The 20,605-nt window shown below is 41.3% G+C and overlaps 1 protein-coding gene across 3 annotated transcripts; it reads right to left on the bottom strand.

The window, feature by feature from the left end:
* Positions 1-2,573: 2,573 nt before the first annotated feature.
* Positions 2,574-18,971, bottom strand: RNASEH2B (ribonuclease H2 subunit B). Of its 3 annotated transcripts, none has more exons than XM_033142974.1 (11): positions 18,874-18,971; positions 16,362-16,433; positions 14,751-14,858; positions 13,901-13,977; positions 13,141-13,258; positions 12,538-12,602; positions 10,526-10,631; positions 8,360-8,441; positions 6,910-6,952; positions 5,967-6,047; positions 4,094-4,503 (listed from the first exon to the last, which is right to left on the bottom strand). In XM_033142974.1, exons 1-11 carry the CDS (start codon positions 18,953-18,955, stop codon positions 4,396-4,398), a joined length of 942 nt encoding a protein of 313 aa, XP_032998865.1. In that variant the 5' UTR covers positions 18,956-18,971; the 3' UTR covers positions 4,094-4,395. The 3 variants fall into 3 exon arrangements, with proteins under 3 accessions (XP_032998867.1, XP_032998865.1, XP_032998866.1); XM_033142975.1 differs by having other exon boundaries at positions 13,141-13,255; XM_033142976.1 differs by lacking the exons at positions 4,094-4,503; positions 5,967-6,047 and adding an exon at positions 2,574-2,672.
* Between the last annotated feature and the right edge of the window lie 1,634 nt (positions 18,972-20,605).

Here is a 20,605-nt window from a genome sequence, read left to right as displayed (position 1 = left end):
AAAATCTCTCTCCCACCTATCTTGTGATTCAGTATGCCCAAATACATTTCCTTCCCTTGCCAAAAGCCCTTGTTTAGAATCAGCATGGACCCAATTACCAACTCCTGGCACTTTCTGAAATAAGATTTACCACTTCTGCTGGTGCTCAATGAACAATGAGACACATAGCTTATTGAGTTGTTAGAGCAAACTGTCGGTAATTGGCACTGTTTATTTAATGCCATGCCTGTGCCAGTTGTTCCTGGGGTGTTAAGCATGTGGGTAAGCTGGTAAGAGGCTGTGGTGTTTCCCTTTTCCTGAGGTAAATTTCAGGAGGAGCCGTACTCCTTCGCTTTCTCTCTCTTTTCCTTCTGGTGTTCTGTATATAGTATGCTTAGTGGTAAGGTTTAGATTCATTATAAGTTATTGTAAGTTTAAGTTAAGTCTGCTGCAACTGGATTTCTTATGGGCAGTGCCAATCCTGTATCGGATTTGTGACCATTATGCTCACTTGCCTTCAGAAGCCATAAAGCTCCGCTGGATGAAATATAATTGTCTCTGGTCTATTTTGGGGGGAAATCCTGCAATGTGTTTAAATTTTTACTCTGCTAATTGTACATTGGAATCTGCTCTGGATCAATACTGAGTAGAATTGCACGACACAAACGCCACTCTGTAACTGGAAAGATGTGCTGTGCAGTCCTCTCCGTGGTCTGTCAAAGCACATCTCACTTACATTTTGACTTTAATTTGCAGAAGACACTTTTTGGTGCCTGGTATCCCAAGAATACTAGGCCTGAAATCCATTCTAAGGAGTAAATCCTCTTGAACACATGACTTAGTTATGTATAAACATGCCTAGGATGATAGAGGTGTCCTATCAAACAGAGCCAGGACATAGCTTCCAAAAAAACTGAAGAAAAATTAACCACATAACACATTTAAACAAGATGATCTGGTGAAGGACAGTAGAAGTTTTACGGTTTGTACTTTTTTCTAAATAAGGTACACTGAAGTTTGCTCAGGTAGAGGAACAGCACATAGTTGCTAAAAATTCCATTTTCCTCAAACAAATAATAATGCGATTTGAGTTTTGGGAAAGCGCAGTATCGCCACACAAAACACCTGCCTTAAGGGAAGATAGGAATCACATGTGGGGGGAAAGTGCATCTTTATTATGAGGGAATAATCCAGGGTGAAATGTTCTTTACATAGTCCCCGGTTCATTAAACTACTTTTAAAATTGACATATCAACTTTCAACAGAAGTTTCCATGGCAGAAAACCAATAAAAAGTAAAAAAATAACATTATTAACATTAAATTGGTAAAAATAAAGAAGAAAAGCACACACCCAGCCATCAGAACAGTAGTACAAGTAGTGCAAGAAACTGTAGTAATATATCATCTTTCAAAGTTCAGGATGTTAGTGAAGCAGGCACAAGCCGAGTATCTCTGAGTTTTCCCCAACTAAGGACCAACCACAGAAAAGGCCCGGTCTCTTGTGTCATCTGCCTCCATTTTGAAGGCAGCAACATACAGGCAAGTTTATTTGGGAGCAAGTGGTCCTTCGTTTACCTTTCCTCTCATAGGCACAGGGTTAGATGTTGTGCTTTTTCAGAAAGGAAAATAAATTACCTATATAAGCCCTTAATAAGATTAGACAGTATTATCTAGAGCTTGCCCACGCAGAGTTTGCTGTAGGTTTGTGTTCACACGTAATTTGTGTAGTACCAGAACGCTACCCCTCAAATAATACAATCTTGATTGGTAAATTGCTGGACTCCAAACTGCTCCACTGAGGGTCACAAATAATTGTTTTGGTAGTTTGGGGGTGGGTGGATCAATTGTCACTTTCTGCTAACCCCCTTCCACCCCACAGCTTCCTCAGTCTTTTCCCATTTCTTTTCTTGTAACTATTTCTGTTACACCTCCTGAAGGAAGGATATTTTTTTCCTTTTGATCCCTCAGATTTGCACAAAACCAGAAAACTGTGCAAGGAAATTGCACTAGCATTAGCCTCTCCCCCTTTGTGTGTGTATAATTCTGAACCACCAGGTTTGCTGAAACCAGAAAACTGCACAAGCAAATTTACAATTGCTTTGCTATGCCTACTGCGCACTTCATATGCAGATTTTTTAAATTTAAAAAACCCACCAAGGTGTACAGGTATCTGTGCGCTTTCCCCGTTGTTACTTAATTGGCATAAAAACAAATGAGAAGACAGGTTCAAACACAAAAGGAAACTCCTACCAGTATGAATGCGAAAGAAGGCGGTTTCTCCTCAGAAACAAATTCAAGTATTCACAAGTGTGGAATACTCAAAGTTAATCTGAATGGGGGAAAGTGCATTAACAGCTAAATAATGCTCACATGTGGACAAGCCCCTCGATACGTTTGCTGGAAGCAGACAGCAGTAAGCAGACAGATGCACCAAGCCAGAACTGCTCAAAGGACAAGGAATAATTGTGTAGATCAAAATCTAGCACTTCAAGCGAGAGATCCCAACCACATACCAGAAGGGCAATTGACCTCATCGAATTCCAGCTCCACCAGCAAATCTCACCTGGATAACAGAGTCTAACAATACAATTTATGCTTCTTTAAAATGGCTTTAGGAATGTCCCACATTAAAACAAGGCATCCACGTTTCCTTCCCTTCCCTTCATCTCTTCCTCTGGTGACGAGCAGACATCTAGTGAAAGAAAAAAAAAGCACATCTATAATATTATTACCGTACTCAAATGATTTGTCAACGAATGTATTTGTAACACTTCGATTTTGACTGTTCAGTCAGTTTAACAACATTGCTTTTATTTTTTATTGTTTTATTGTTTATTTTCTTTTCTTGCTACTGGATTTTATTGCTTTTAGGCACCATTTTACATTTTTTTGTAACATTGCATTTCTAAGTCAGTTTCGAACAGCAAACTGCTCTCTTTTCCCATAAGCATTTTGGTACATTTGGCGCATTTTCTTAAAAATAACCTCAAAAAACAAACAAACAAAACACCTCTTTTAGTAAACGAGGGGATCTGCTGAAAATGGTGTCATGGCGACTGTATCAGTGTTCCTCTGTTTGAATGAACAGTCAGTTTAACAACATTGTTACTGGCTTCTGTTTTAACACACACACACAAACACACACTTTTCAGTCTATAAGATGCCCCCATGTATAAGACACCCCCTATTTTGGGGGACTCAGATTTAAGAAAATGGGGGGAGATGCCCTCGTGTATAAGCCACCCCCTAATTTTGACACTATACCCCCATCTTTCCTGATAAATTTACTCCCACACAAAATGTGTGCCATTTTAGATTGGCAGGGGGGGGGGAACTGCTCTGGAGGGTCCTCTAACCTGCTGGCAAAGATTTTGAAGATGCACTGATGGAGGGAGGAGCTACAGGGGAAAGGACAGTTCGGTTGCACAAGCTGTTTTACCAGAACAGCAACATTGGATGTGATCCACTGTCACTATATGGAAAAATATTTGGCCAATTTGTAGTCCTGCTGAGAGCTACTTTTCCATTCTAGCTAATGAGGAGATATCTCCAACCTCAGTTTGTGTAACTGTACATATGAGACTTTCTTCCAATAAGTGTCCAACTCTCTTTAATTAACTTTTATGTTTACATCAGCAGCCTCTCTAAAACGATGCCCCTTAAAATTGTCCTTATTACACAGAATCACTGATATTCTTGAAGCAAGGATCACTCACAACATAGAGAAAACACGTTTAATCATGTATCACATCACTCTTCTTGAGAAACTGAGATTAACCACACACTGAAGCTTAACAGCTAACAAAAAAATCCAGCTCACTAATTTAATAAGCAAAGTGTATTAGAATTTGTCTATTATTAATACATCATTAGTTCCTAAAACTGAAAAGCGATTTTTAAAGATGAGCTCTTATAATCTAATGACTCTTATTTTCTTTAGTTTTTGTATGCCCGAGAAACTTATTTCCCCCCTCTTTGTATTTGTTAATATTTTGAAATTCAACAAAAAAACATTTGGGGGGGACACACACCAGTTCATGGTTTTTTTAATAGGAGGAAACATTTAGCATTCCCCTAATCCCCATCCATTAAAAAGACAAGAAACAATAAATATCTGTTTCAGAAATGAATTTATTTTACCTCATTACATTGCAATGTACACCTTGTAGCTTAACAGTGCTAAATAAGCAAGCATATTTGCTGATATGATAAATTACCAAAATTAGCTTTCCCAGTGGGAACTACAATAGGCTATCCTGACTTTGTCTTACACAATATTAACTTTCACAGTACTGTTTCTACTTTTGAGCCCTAACTTCAAGTAAAGGGATATCTGAAAACTTGTGAGGGGGAGAGGAATAGAAGAAGTGAAAAAGAAGCTGGCCTATACAAAAATAATTACTGTATCAAAAGTCTCATTTTGTTGTTTTAGTTTTTGAACTAAAGAAAGAAGACATTGTTTTCATGCCGCTCTTGTCAACTTTTGCCAGGGCCTTTTGAGCAGCTGACATCTTACTGTTTGCCTGGAAATAAGAACAGAGGAAAAAGTTAGACTAAAGTACGGTTTCCATGCTATGTCACATGTATATCAAGCAGAAACCACACATATCATTTAACAATTGTATATTCCTTCCCACAATGTGCCTGAATGTTTTATCTGGGGATAACTGGATAAATGTAATCACGTGGTTTGCAGATCTGGCTAATATAAAAAGTTGACATTCGGCCTGATCCGGACAACATCTCTTCACATTTAGATAGGCGGGATGTTTCATCAGATAGACGGCACAAACATTTATGAAAACACCGGACACCAGAATCCTGATCATGCTGGGAATACGTTGAAGTTAAATGCATGTTGTTTTTTTATCCCAGAAATGCTACAGTAAAAACAAAGATCAATATACACTTCTTTAATGCACATCCACACATGCAGTGAACCGCCCTGAGATCTTGTGATGAAGGATGGTATATATATTTTTTTAAAAAAAAGTTAAATGAAGAAGTAAAATTAACTACTGCAGCTGCTTGAAATTCTTCATCTTGAAAGACTGTGTTATCCAACATCTTTTTATGAGTAAACTGAACTGAATTATGCAGACTACTCAACTCTTTCCACATCTTAAATACTGTACTATGCCTGCTCCAAAATTTGTACCCTGTGTGATTCTCGAGTTCCTTTTTATTAAGCTAAGAGTGTCACCTGTAAGCTACGCTCCAGCCCTAAGCCTTGATGTCACAAACATCCTAACTGCTCAGGGTGAATATGTTAGAAAACTGTTCCTTAACTTAGGGAGGCTTGCTGTCACCAACAATGGGATCAGCTCTGCTATGGACTTCCCCAATGGGAACTCCATAGAGCAACCGACCCCTGCTGAAAGCAGGACTTTGCTTTTCCTTTATAGCAAGGCTTGGCCTCAAGCTGTGCTATGAAGGAGAAATGGGTCAACCTGATGTCATAGTGATGTCACGTGATTGACACATAGTGATGTCACGTGATTGACTCTCTCTCACACCCCTTGCTCAAAGTGGTCCACTGGGGATGGAGGAACTCAGGACACGGATTCAACATTCCAGGATAATGTTGTAGCAGATATATGAAAAGCTTTACTAGTTATTTAGTCCTGGATAGCCATGAAAGCCTTTTAAATTCCCGCCACCAATATTTTCACCATTTCTTTAAGTAGTTAGAATATACTATACTATTCTAAAACTTAATGGTTTGTTCATCACATATAGAAGCAGGGCTTTTTTTTCAGCCAGAACTCAATTCCGGCACCTCTCAGATGGGTGCCATTGCCATTCTAAGAGAATGAGGGAGGTGTTCGTGGTGAGTTCCAGCACCCTTTTTTCCTGGAAAAATAGCACTGGATAGAATGTACATGCTTAGAATATGTATTCTACTTTCTCCTGGGTAAAGTAGCATCCTACAAGAAAATGAGGCTGCTAGTCAAAAAGCTAGTCGGAAAAGCAATATACAACTCACCTTTTTGCTTTTCAGATCACTAGTATTAAACTTGGTGTAATCTTCTTCTGCTTCCACGGGCGCATCTGATAATTTCCTTTTCTGCAATGTTAGAGTGAGGATTTGCTCCATAAAAATCACAGTGTATTGCATACACTGATCTTCAGCGTAAACAGAAAACGTTCATGCTTAATGTGAGCAATGGGTGAGAAAGTTATCCAAAGCAGTATCGCCTGTCCTCTAGATTAAGTGTGAAAGCCGATTGCAGAACATGCAAGCAGAGGTGGGAAAAATGCTGAGTGAGAATGGCTGGAGAAAGGAAGAAGACAATGAGCGGAGGAAGTAGAGATCTGAAAAGTGGAAGTAGTATGGACCTGGGGAAGTGAGAGGCCAAGGACATTAATACAAAAGACACAAGTGTATTTTCTTATCATGCATGCATCCGTATAAGTCCTGCTTTGAAAACCATAGGCATAATTGTAGCACTTCATTGCCAACATATACTCTATGTACCAGACAGTTTGAAAGGTCTTCCTCATTTGATTGGTGGTTAAAATGACTGTGATTAAAAATAATTGCACATTCTTCTTACAATTTGCCGAACACTGTGTTTCATGCTTTCAGCTCGATGCTTTAAAAAAGCCCAGTTATCAATGTTATCAATGGGGGGGGGGTTGTTATCAATGGGAAAATAAGTATTTCAAGAGTTGATTTCCTCTCCTCTAAGGATTTCTTTGGTACATCATTTATTTTTCAGCACCTCCAGGGTTCGAGACCATGGTCTGAAGGCTCACGATGCAACCACCTTGGTGAGGCTATAAGCTGATCTGCTTCTGGCCAATGCCTGAACAGGGGTCTGCCTGGAAACCCCATGCAAACTGCCCATGAGTTCAACGATGGAAGGAATGCAGGGCATAACTGCATGAAACTGATACGTATCCAGTAGTACCTAAACATTCCTTACCTTGGATGCTGGCTCCGCTGGAGGACTTGCAATTTGTGGGAGTCTGGAAAGCAAAACCAAAAAGAAAAGAGGTTAAGGAAGTCAAACTTTAGAACTATCAAGCTAGAATATTTTATCAGTAAGTGCCTCATCTATTTATTTTGAAGTATTTGTGTGGGAGAAAAGCAAGAGTGGGTTTTTCTCAGGGTGTGAGCCTGGGGAAAGCAGAAAACTTTCCAGTTGGGAGCTGGGGATACTCACTTTTTGTATGTGGATTGAAGATTAGGGTAAAACTAGTATACAGGGATATATGTGTGTGTGTGTGTGTGTGTGTGGTTGGTGTTTTATTATTTCTATTGTCTTTCTCCTCTCTTTTCTTTCTTCTTTTGCCTTCCTTCCTTTGCTTTTGCTGTTTCTTTCTTTCTATCTTTCTTTCTTTCTTTCAACTTCATTTTTTCTAGATATAATTTTATGGCATTGTGAAAACTTTAATGAAACTTCTGAGCTAGAACAATCCTGCACCTCAAAAAACCTGTCTACTTTTATTTTGAAGTTGTATTCCCTGTGTGTCAGTTTTAGAACAATGCCAAAGCAGGGGAAAACAAATATTAATTAAGATGCAACAGAATAATCAACAAGAGAGTCAAATCATGTCAGCAGAGGGACGGGAGACTAAAAAATTAGGAGAAAACGTAATGTGCACCAAAAAAAAATGTTCTAGTGGGGGTGTAATGAAGGACCAGTGAGTGGTGTGGCCAGGGGAGAAGGAGGGTGTCTGGAAAGGGCCTGGGATGAGATGTGGAGGGCCACATTGTCCCCTGGGCCACCCCAACACTGTATACTGAAACAGATGGATCCTTTCCACCTAATATATAAAGAACTGAATAGGGAAAACATGAAGAAAAAAATCAGCCATTGTCAGCAAAGTTCTGCTTTACAACATAAAGCTTGTACACTCACCTTATTTTATTCTTAGAAATTTATTTATTTATTGGGTTTTTCAGATTAAAATTTTACAGTCACATATTCAACATACAACATAAAAGCAAGATTCCAAGAAATCTCTTGGACTTCCCTCCTCCCCTTTGTGGGTAATACTGTTAATCATTTCCTCCTACATATTTTATAATAATCCAAATCTTTTATCTCTCCATTGTATCACCATTAAACTACAAGTGATATTCCAATCCTACTAACGATTTTAACTGTTTGCAATGGTCTTTAAGATAAGTTACAAATTTCCCCCGTTCCTTGTTAAAATTTTGGTCTTCCTGATTTCTGATTCTTCCGGTCATTTTAGCCATTTCTGCATAACCCAACAACTTGATCTGCCATTCTTCTCTTGTAGGGACTTTATCTTCTTTCCTTCTCTGGGCCAGTAACATCCACGCAGCCATGGTCGCATACATAAATAGTCTTTTCTGCTCCCTTGGGATTTCAGCACCTATAATTCCTAGAATTGTACACTCACCTTAAATATTTAGCTAGTGCAGTACTCAGCTCTTCAGAAATATATTCAGTTATTAAACCATGAGCGTAACGAATATAGTCCTCTGAAAGAAAACCAAAATAAATGCTATATATTATTAAAACATCTCTCCTTTAGAATGCTCGGTCTCCAAATTAACACTGCCCCAAGTTTACCACTTCTATCTGTGATGAGTGATCAGCACCTTTAGTTTCGTGGTGTTCCCATTGGAACATCTCACAAACCCTTTGGCCTAAACCAGATGTGGGGAACCGTTGACCCTCAGCAAGCATGTCCAATGGTTAGGGCTGACGGGAGTTGCAGTCCAGTAACAGTTGGGAGGGCCAAAGGCTTCTCACACCTGCCCTAAATGGAATCAATACTTGCAGAGAACAGACACCTAATGCTATAGACAGCTTTAAGCATGTCAGCAGTACTTATGTCCCGACTGTCACTCATAATTAAAATGCAGCAATGGTTGTCAGCTTCGTATTGGTTGTGTCTCGGGGGGAAATAAAATTGGAAAGGTATGGAAAACCACACAGATGGCCATGCAAATGTTCCCTATTGATTTCATACGCCTAGGCAACCGGATGGGTTATTTCTCCCTGTCTGACCCTCTCTTCTCTTTCCAATTGAATATTCCTGAAGGCATAAAACTGTCTATAAAGTTAGGTAGCAACTATTATCAGTGGGTTAAACCACAGAGCCTAGGGCTTGCCGATCAGAAGGTCGGCGGTTTGAATCACCGCAATGGGGTGAGCTCCTGTTGCTCGGTCCCTGCTCCTGCCAGCCTAGCAGTTCAAAAGCACAAAGTGCAAGTAGATAAATAGGTACCGCTCTGGCGGGAAGGTAAACGGCATTTCCATGCATTGCTCTGGTTTGCCAGAAGTGGCTTAGTCATGCTGGCACATGACCCAGAAGCTGTACGCCAACTCCCTCGGCCAGTAAAGCGAGATGACCACCGCAATGCCAGAGTCGTCCGCGACTGGACCTAATGGTCAGGGGTCCCTTTACCTTTATTATCTGTTTTGCCTCAAAATGATAGCAGTGCTGGGAACATCAACTAGTTTTGGGGACGGAGATTGGTGCATTGTAGCCACCGCTATAGTGTTTAGCAGCAGTGGCCTGATGACTATAAAAGCACCACATACACACACACACACAAAAAGTTAGGAGAAACTGAAAAGAATGTCTGGAAAAGCAACTACCGTATTTTTCGCTCCATAAGACGCACCTTCCCCACCCCCCCCCAAAAAAATTAAAGGGAAATATATGTGCATCTTATGGAGCGAATGGTGGTCCCTGGAGCCGAATTGCCCAGGGGCCAAAAGCAGATAGTGCTTTTTATTTTACAAAGAGAAAAAGGGGTGTTGAAAGGACCTCGCTCAGCAGCTGATCAGCAAGAGTTTGGGAGAGAGATAAGAGTCCTGGCTCCCTTTCAGCCCCGCCCTCCTTTGTTGAATGTGCTGCAGAGGGAGGTGGTTTGTTTCCCCAGACATGTGACTGGCTGATTAGATTATCTGTCTGGAAACTGTAGAAATGGCTCCCTTTCCTTCAGAAGCTGCAGAAATGTGAGTTGAACCCCATAAAAATGGGGCTTTTCCTCTTTGCTTTCCCCCCTTTGCAAAAGGAGCTTTGCTTTTCCACCTTTGCAAAAAAAGCTGCAAAACTTTTAGCTGATCCTCAAAAAACCAGGGCTTTCCCCTTTGCAAAAAAGCTGCAAAACTTTTAGTTGATCCTCAAAAAAAACCAGGGCTTTTCCCTTTGCAAAAAAGCTGCAAAACTTTTAGTTGATCCTCAAAAACCCAGGGCTTTTCCCTTTGCAAAAAAAGCTGCAAAACTTTTAGCTGATCCTCAAAAAAACAGGGCTTTTAGAGGAGGAACACCAGAAAAATATTTTTTTTTTATTGTTTCCTCCTCTAAAAACGAGGTGCGCCCTATGGTCTGGTGCTCCCTATGGAGCGGCAAAATACGGTAAGTAAAGGAGGGGAAAGTGCAAAGCACAAGCTGATGTCATATGGGAGTTGTCACAGTAAGGAAAATGTAAATATTGCAAGAGAAAATCATGTATGCAAACAAATTGACGGCTGTATAAATCTAACCAGCATACAATTAATGTTGGCATATTTAAACTTAGCATATTTGCTGGGACTTAAATCCACTTACCTTCAGTGGCATCCAAGTTCTGTTTGCCGCTGATAAATGTAGCAGACTGCACCTTTCCACCCACAGGTATGTCATTGTCTTTTAACACTTTGACAGTCTGGTCGACCTGAGAAAAGCCGCAAAGCAGAAGGGCTTACCATTGCTGCTGTTGTGCATACATGCAATGTACCACCAAAGCCAAACCCTGAACCTACGAACTGAAATCTAGCACACATTTGTAGCTGCTGCCATATTGACATGGGCCAAAATCTTCTACGGTTGCCCAAATAAGCCCCCTTTTGGTGGGATGAATGAGAACTGTGCAAGAAAAAAGTGGCATTCCCGAGACAGTCCTGTTTGTGTAAAATGTAACTGCTGAGGGGAAAATCACAAAGGACTGCACTTAACAGCATGCAATTTATTGTTAAAATAGCTACAAACTTAGCAAATTATTGATACACTTTTAAGAGTTTTCCTAACTGAACTTTTTTTCCTACCGCAGCCAGCAAAGGCTATTGAGGTATTCCATTTGTAGAGTGATCACAACTAAGCTAAGCACAACTACAGCAGAAAAAGTGGGGATTTTAAGCAGAAGTTGGATGGCTTGTGTGTCATGGATGCTTTTGCTGAGATTCCTACATTGCAGGGGGTTGGACTAGATGACCCTTGGATCCCTTCCAACTCTTATGATTCTATGAGTAAGTGGGATGCAGCGTAAGCCGCTCACAAAAAAATGTGAAGAGAGAGGGGAGAGGAGAGGGAAAATCCTGCACTACATCTGAATGCTCCCCCTTTCATTTTCAGACAAGTAACTACCGTGTTTCTCCTAAAATAAGACACCGTCTTATATTTTTTTTCGCTCAACAAAACACAGTATGGCTTATTTTCAGGGGATGTCTTATTTTAACCGTGTCGCATCGGTACGCTGCATAGCCACGCCTCTCCAGGCTGTTTTAATGGGAGGTACCACGTCACTATGGCTTATTTTCGGGGTATGGCTTATTTTTGGGGAACGGCTTATATTTCGCAAATGCATAGAAATCCTGCTATGGCTTATTTTATGGCCATGTCTTATTTTAGGAGAAACAGGGTATGCAAAGCAAATGTGAAACTTAGTCACAAGGGCGTCATATTTTCTAAGTGCTGAATCAAGTGCAGCAAGAGAGCACATGTACATACTTTACAAATTGGAATATAATATAATATAATATAATATAATATAATATAATATAATATAATATAATATAATATAATATAATATAATATAATATAATATAATATAATATAATATATAGTAATAATAATAATAATAATAATAATAATAATAATAATAATAATAATAATTTATTACTTATACCCTGCCCATCTGGGTATAAGTATCTGGCGGCTTCCAACAGGAGATTAAAAATACATTAAAACACCAGTCATTAAACAGGGCTGCCTTCAGACGTCTTCTAAATGTCAGGTAGTTGTTTATTCCTTGGACATCTGATGGGGGGGGGGGCGTTCCACAGGGAAGGAGGAAAACACACCCACCAGAGGCAGAAACAGCAGTAAAGCAGCAACTGCAGTATTTCATTGTTGTATTTTATGACAATCTCAGTGCCTTCCGTACCTAACTAAATCGGCAGTTCTCAAAGTTTGCACCCCCATTGGTTCCCCATGGCTGAAAATTATGGAAGGTCACCAGTCACAAAATGGCTGCACAAGGGTTGAGCCAGTCACAAAGTGGAGGCGGGTGGAGGTGGAGTTTGGGATAATCTGCAGGCAATTACTGACAACTACCGCTATCTAATCCGTCCCTGGAGATGGGAACATGGGACGCTTACTGGGAAGGTTCCTTCCGGTCTGGTGTAATTAAGGCATCCAATATTGCAGGTAAAGAAGAGTAAGGTCCTTAGAAATCAGCAGCATCCTCATAGCACTGTCACACTTTTTCAGTTTTAACTAGAGTCCCTTGCTTTTGTACAAGGCAACATGTAATATTCAGAATTCATCACGATAGAAAAGAATCTCTTTTAACGTAAAGATACCTTCTTCTTCAGCCACTTCAGTGCTTTCTCCTCACTGTATTTATAAAATTTTCTGCCACCTATTTCTGAAACAAAAAGAGTTGTCCCATATTTAGGTTTGTACTTTCATGACATTTATTTATTTTATTTTATTTTATATACCGCCCTGACATGAAATAAGACATTGCAGCAAATGAAATGTTATTTCAGCATCTGTATAAGGTTACCAGTGAACACATTTATAAATATACACATATACACACACAGACATACACACACACACACACACACACACACTACCTTATAAGCATTATTACTCTACTACTAATTAACCTACAGTCCCTCCCTCTATATCGTGGGCATGTTGAACACACTCAGAATTTCAACTTACATTCATGGCAACCACAATTGCAGAAACTGTCGTGAATGTGTGAATACCCTGTGTTCAGTGGCCTCTCTCATACAGACTCTCTATAGTTTCACATGGTTCACTGAGAGTTATTTCTGCATGTATGGCTTGCGAAGCCCGGGGAAGGCTGACTGTGACAAACCTTCACTGGCCTAAGAGCATGAACTGACAAAGGACTGTAAAACCTGTATCATTTTATTTGTCAGATCTTGTACCTTTTTCATCTACTAGGTGGTGAACAGATTGCGAAATGTTCTTGCAGTTTAGCAACATTGCACAGGAAGAGAACTCTTCGTCTACCAGAAACTGATCCAAAGGCTGAAACTTTCCCTGCTGTTAAAAGGAAATATAAATAAAAATGGTGAATGGATCAAAGTGATTCAAAAACATTTTACCAGAAATTTTTTTTTTATGACCAGGTAATTTCAGCTAGAGATGGATGGCTGACAGGTACTACCAAAAGCTGCTAATAAAAGAACAGTGAAGCATTAACGTTTATTTCGGACGGATGAAAAAGGCAACAGAATTCTTTAATGAAGGGTGTTTAAATAAAGCTTTTTTTAAATAAAAAAGTCAGTATTTTAAACTCCTAGTGACTCTTTGTTGTGAAGGATAAATACAAGTTCTGCAAGTGAAAAGGCACCAACAGAATTAGCAGACCAAAAGGCAACAAGATTTTGTACTCTCTCTTTCACTGGTAAGATTTACAGACAGAGAACTCTGGAACAGCCAATCTTTCCTCCTCACAATACATGATCCAGTTTGGCTTGAAGCCCAACAGGAGTTGTTATCTACATAATCTAATAATTTCAAGTGACAGTCATGCCAACCTAACCAGGTAGTACCCAAATACATTATAATATGTAGTAGAGTCTACTGACTACAACACTTGGAACACCTACTTTAGAGCATTAATTTACAGTTGTTTGGGGGAGAGAAGCAATATGCCATCCTTAAAAATTCCTAGTTACCTACCTCTTTCTCTGCCTTGGTAAGGTAAAACAACAAAAGAAATAAGGGATCCACTGGTGTAGCAAACAATAGCCGTCCATCTACAAGTATATAAAAAAGCATCATGACAATAGATAAATAATAATAATAATAATAATAATAATAATAATTCCCATTGATAAAGACAATCTTCACTTGAATAAAGAAATAGGTTCTATACCCCAAATAAAATATTGCTATACTTGATATTGGGTGCACAAACCTATTTCTTTATCCAGGACCAAATCCATGTTGACAATTTTGAGCTAGGAGGCCTGACTTGGTGTAAGACAGCTTCCTATGTTCCTGTGTACAATCATACCTTATGTTGCATATGCTCTGTGTTGCGTACGTTCGGGATACGCACTCCCGCACCCCAGAAGTGTTTTCAGAGCATGCGCGACTGCCGGATGCGCAGAATGCTTCTGCGCAGAAGCGCTCAAATCGCACGACTTCCGGGTTTTCAGGGGTTTTTTTTTACGTGCGTTTGAGTTAAGCACGCCCGTGTTACGCATGGCGACCCGGAACAGATCGCATGCGTAACCAGGAATTCCACTGTATACAGATCTGAACTGAGGGCAATGGAAGCAAAAAGCTTCGCCCAGGTCGTCTAACCATAGCTGTCAACTTTTCCCTTTTCTTACGAGGAATCCTATTCGGAATAAGGGAATTTCCCTTAAAAAGGGGGGGGGGAGTTGACAGCTATGCTTCTAACGTTACATGTAAATGAGGATAAACTAAGCCGTAGCAGCTCAGTAATCTGTGTATGCCTAAAATCACGAGGAATCGCTGCTTGAAGATCAGGTTGCAAATGGAGGAAGAGGACACTGCTCACCATGTTGAACAGCTTCGCCTATAAACCACGACCGGTATTCTTCATGAAAAGCTTTCACTTCAAACACCTGACGGCCATCACTTCCGAACAAGTAAAGGGCTGCTTGTCCTGTTAAAACGACGACGACACAGATATTGTTTTCGGATTTCTGAAGCTGCCAATAGCCACCCCCAATCAAAAGAAGAAAGCAAACTCTCAGGAGAATGCCGGAGTATATGCAAACCTTAAGTGCAAAAGAAACTCAGACAAATAGAAAAGTTTAAGCATCACACTGAAACTAGGGATTGCCAACTCATGCATCCACAGTGACCTTCCCAGATCCCTGCAGAGTCCCCTTAGGCTGCAAAGAAGCATTATATTGTAGCTAACAGAATAGGTTACTGTGCAATGCATGGGTGAAGTGGGGGGGGGGGTCCCACCATTTCCCCTTGTTTGCAAACGTGCCCATGGGTCCAAAATAGTTGACAACTCCTGTGCCAACCCATGGTTTAGGAAGCTTAACTGTCATTTGGCAGGGATCACATCTGGATGTGATGCTAACTGTAGAGAGAAGTATATAAGCTTTGGCTCCCCAATTGTGGTTTGTTTCAGGGTGGGGAATTGGAACACAAACACTGGTTTCGACAGAATGCCAAGCCAGCCAAGTCTGTGGTTTGTTTCCCTGCTCCAGGAAAGGGAGAGAGAAGGAAGACTCAAGGTGCGTGCACAAGCAGGCAGCTCACACAAAAGCTAAACATGGCCACTGTTCCATCTGAATGTAACTATCGTGTATAAACTGGCAAACCATGGTTTGCAGTCAGCCAGCAAAGCAAAACTGGAAATCATGACCTGAAATAGATTTACAAAACCATAGTATTATTAACTATAGTTTGGCATGATGTCTGAACCAAGTCTATTACAGACATCGGGTGAGATTAAAATATCCCAGTACTGTTGACCCTTGGGAATTAATTTCAAAGAAATGTGACATGGATCTCGGCAGCCCACGACCTCCATACACATTGCCCAGGCTTGTGGTGCTGCTAACACAGTGGTTTGAATTCACCCCCAGAGGCACACTCCATTGTCTCTCAAGACAGACGGATGTCAACAACAATATACCTTGGATGTAGCCATTGTTTTATTAGCTCTGGGACAGAAAAACAGCTGGCATCTTAACTCAGCCCCCCAAACCAGTGTATTTTACAGCAAAACAAAATTCACAACATACAGAAACATACAAACATAATCTTACAGAGAACATTTAATGAATACACAAAAAGCCCTATTCTTTTTTAACACGTCATTTTAAAGCTTCAGCCTACAGAGGAAATACAGTGGTACCTTGGTTCTTGGATGGAATCAATTCCGGAAGTCCGTTCGACTTCAGGAAACATTAAAAAAACAAGGCGCAGCTTCTGATTGGCTGCAGGAGCTTCCTGCACTCAAATGGAAGCCACAGAAGACACGTCGGACATTCAGCTTCCAAAAAGCATTCACAAACCGGAACACTCACTTCCAGGTTTGCAGAGTTCAGGAGCCAAAACATTTGAGTCACAAGGCGTTTCAGAACCAAAGTACGACTGTAATTCAAATATGCAGGTAAAGGAAGAATTACAATTTCAGACTTGCCTGTACTTGGATTACGCAGTTTTGTAAATAAAGGCTCAGAGCCCGGCTTCTTCGGCAGATTAGTAGCAGATTCTGAAAAAAGTTAAATTCCAACATGAGATACACCTTTCATAATATTTTTTTAAAATAATCACATATTAATACTATTACAGGATGTGGGTGGCACTGTGGTCTAAACCACTGAGCCTAGGGCTTGCCAATTAGAAGGTTGGCGGTTCGAACAATGGGTGAGCTCCCATTGTTCAGTCCCAGCTCCTGCCCACCTAGCAGTTTGACAGCACGTCAAAGTGCAAGTAGATGAATAGGTACCACTCCAGCGGGAAGGTAAATGGTGTTTCCGTGCGCTGCTCTGGTTCACCAGAAGCGGCTTAGTCATGCTGGCCACATGACCCAGAAGCTGTCTAAGGACAAACGCCGGCTCCCTTGGCCTATAGAGTGAGATGAGTGCCGCAACCCCCAAGTTGTCCGCGACAGGACCTAACGGTCGGGGGTACCTTTACCTTTAAATACTATTACTGTAAATGTGGGTGAGACTTCCCTTGTTATCTGTGGAGTAAGAATTGCCCCCAGGAGATCATGTGAGCCCCTATCTTCTGAACACAGACTTCTATTAAACAGGGCTGCAATCTAGAAGCTGTGAACTCAGATTCACCAAGCCGCCATCATCATCACCCGAAAACACAGCCAGGCAGAGCCATTGCTCTCTCCATGCTTTCTGAAGCTGGAAGGCAAAGCAGAAGAAAGGAGAAGAAAAGAGAGAGCAAAGCACAGCAACAGCCAAGATGAAGAGAGAAGAGGCAAAAAGCAGGACAGGGAAGCAGCCCTCATTCCTCACAGTTGTAGGCCTATAGTCTACAAAAACATAGCAACAAAACATAGCAATAAGAATTGTGATGTGGTAAAATACTGTGTGGGCTTGAATGCCACCCGACATAAAAGAAATAGGAAACAGGTTGGACCACAACATCTTTCCCTGATGTGCTAGATCTTTACTTGTGGGGATCTGAATGTTTGTTTTGCCACATGGGAAAACAATCTTAACTGGCAGCCCACTCCTGCAGTTTGATATGTTAAAGACTCATGGGCGTAGCCAGGAGGGCAGAGGGGCAGCTGCCCCCCCCCCAAATCAAGTAAATAAATAAAAAATACTTAACTGACCAATTGCATTGCAGATAACTTTTTCTGACCCCCAACATAAAGCCCCCCCCCCCTAAAATAAATCCTGGCTACACCCAGGGTCAGAATCCCATCTCGGGGGCAGGTGGAATGGAGGAGAAAGAGGTCAGAACAAGAGGAAGATCAGGAGGACACACAGATGTGAGTGACAGAGGAAAGACAGGAAGAGCAAACCCTTGCTTCCTCTGTCTCATCCTCCCACGCTTTGTGAGAGATGGTTGTGTGTGCGCACACACTCACTCACTCAGTCACACACACAAGTTGACATGCATGCACATGCATGTGCATGTCAGAAAGAAGAGCACAATTGTGAGAAGGTCCTCTGCCCTATCTTCTCCACCCATTGCAAATATTGGCAAGCCCCTGCTTTTTTAAAAAAACTGCAATGTCTGCTTGTCACAGAAGTCAGTTCAAATGCTACAGCATTTTAATAGTGATGTCCACCGTTGCATTCAAAGAACTGGCTTTACCATGAATTGCTGCTCATGACTGTGACCGCAACAGAAAGACAAACCGGTATGATTATGGCTGTGATCCAATGAGATGCTAGAGCAACACCTTACGGATGCCCTTAGTATATATATTTATGCTGTTTCCACACACACACACACACACAAACAAACAAACACAAACACCAGCTCTGAACAGCAGATCCTCTGGGGCCATATCGGATTCTGCTTTCCCAACGTGTTGTTGTTGTTGTTGTTCAGTCGTTCAGTCGTGTCTGACTCTTCGTGACCCCATGGACCAGAGCACGCCAGGCACCCCTATCCTCCACTGTCTCTCGCAGTTTGGCCAAACTCATGCCAGTCGCTTCGAGAACACTGTCCAACCATCTCATCCTCTGTTCCCAACGTAGCACAGCGGTAAACTGATGAAAACAAGCCCAGACCCCCTTTGCACATGTGTAACTGGTCAAAGCAGCAATTTGGATCGAGGCCTTTATCGGCCACAACTCATTTTAAAAAACGATCATATTTTCAGTATCTTGCTAGCAGGCTCCCCCCCCCCCTCCTTCTTTCTTTCTTTTAAAATAACGCTACAAAAAGCACCAAGTGATGCAGGAAGTGACTTCCAGTTTCGTTTCTGCGAATTCTCGCCGAGGTGTTTTCTGTTCCTATGGCACTGATCAAATCCTCCAGAAATGCCTTTAGGGGGATACGCGCGCGCGCACACGCCTTGCCCCAAAAGGGCAACATAACTTCAAGACAAGGGAGGGAAGATCCATCCATTCAAATGAAAAGAGATTCCACCTACCCACCCACCCAAAAAGAGCCCATCCTTTCACAGCTGCAGCAGACCTCTCCCCGTGCCTCTTTTACAAGGAGTTCTTTACCTGGCGCGACGATCACCCATTGGCCGCCGCTGCCTCCGTTCCCCGCGGAGATTTCAAAGAACCGCTGCTTCCCAGCCGGCATGTTGCCTTCTGCTCGCTGCGGACCCGCCCCCGCCCCTCCCCTCGCTATAACGCTAGATATACAAAAACTAAAAGAGGTGCACATGCGAGACAACTGGAGGGTCGCGTGGGAATGTCCTCGCTAGACTTCTTCACTTTGCGTCCACGCGCGAAGACTAGTTTTATACATATTAGTTTTTTGGTCGGTGCTTTTTTTCTTCTAGGGGGAAAAAAAAGGTGTTGGTACTCGCCCATGAAGTTGTTACGCTTTTTTTAACCAGTGCTTTTCTTCTAGAAAAAAAAGGTGCCGGTTGAGTTCCCCCGGGGGGGGGGAGCACCGGTTTTTGTTATATTTTATCAGTTTCTGATAATACTTTACTTTTATATTTGGAATAATGTTAATATTTTTGAAGCCACTTCTTTTTGATAATTGAAGCAAGTCATTTGGCATGGGGTGTGTGTGCAAGAAGCGTGGCATCAGCAGTGTGTATATTTTTATATATTCTGTATGTCACTTAGAGAACTTGGAGATCTTCTATAATTCACTTGGAGATCTTTCAGTGACAAGCCTGGGGATTGATTGATTGATTGATTAAATTTGTATACCACCCTATACCCGGAGGTCTCAGGGCAGTTCACAGAACAAAATCAAAATATAAAACCACTATACTGTATATATAATCAAAACAACAGCAACCCAATAACACCCCCCCCCCCAAAAGGAACCACGTTTTAAAAAGGCATGGAATGTCAATCAAATCAACCCAAGACCTGGTTAAAAAAGAACGTTTTTGCCTGGCGCCTAAAGGTGTATAATGAAGGCGCCAGGCGAACTTTATACTTTTTCACTTTGTAAAATTTGGAACTTTACACATTGTTCCCTATGGGCAGGCAGCAGCTAACTTTGTCAGGGTGTATGAGACATAGAAGGGACCACAAGGGTCATCTAGTCCAGCTTCCTTTTCATCCGGCGTTGGGCTCAAACCCACGAACCTGAGGGTCTTATCTCTTATGCTCTACCGAGTGAGCTATGCAAGCTAAGATCCTGGCATCTAAGGAACCAGGCTATCTCATCTTCAACCAACAGAGTTATCAGTCTATTATTATTATTGCTGTTGTAAGTCTGTGCTGCTAACCTTAGGCAGAAATCCAAAATTTCCCGCGCAGGCTTGGGGCAGCGACACCTGGCGGAATAATACTCCCAAAGCATTTAATCAACGATACACTCTTCGGCTACCCTCTTGTGGCTAAATCATATCATTTCGGGCTTTCTGAAACATGTCTGTGAAACAAGCTTGCACTGTGCTCTTTACATAACAAGCTTTGAGAGAAAGTGCTGGACTGTGTAACTATATGACTGTGCAGAAAAAGTTAAATCTTTCAGCGGAGAATATTTTATTGAACTATATACCTGCAGTATGGAAATTATCAAATGGACAACGGAAATCAGTTTTGTCACCTCTTCCCCCCAAACCCTGAGACAATGAGCCCAGCCACCTTTTATTCACAGTTGCATAAGCACTACACTACAGCATGGCCTGCACCCAATCTTGTTTTTGTACACCCAATCTTGTTTGTCCTCAGTAACCAAAATTATATTATCAACGTATACAAGCAGAAAAGTTGTTTTCCTTCATTTGCAAAGAATCATACAAAACAAAGTGGCACTAAT

This window comes from Lacerta agilis, chromosome 3 (genome assembly GCF_009819535.1).
Source record: "Lacerta agilis isolate rLacAgi1 chromosome 3, rLacAgi1.pri, whole genome shotgun sequence".
NCBI lineage: Eukaryota > Metazoa > Chordata > Lepidosauria > Squamata > Lacertidae > Lacerta > Lacerta agilis.
Note: the sequence above shows the minus strand (reverse complement) of the source record. Positions and strands in the feature narration are given on the sequence as shown.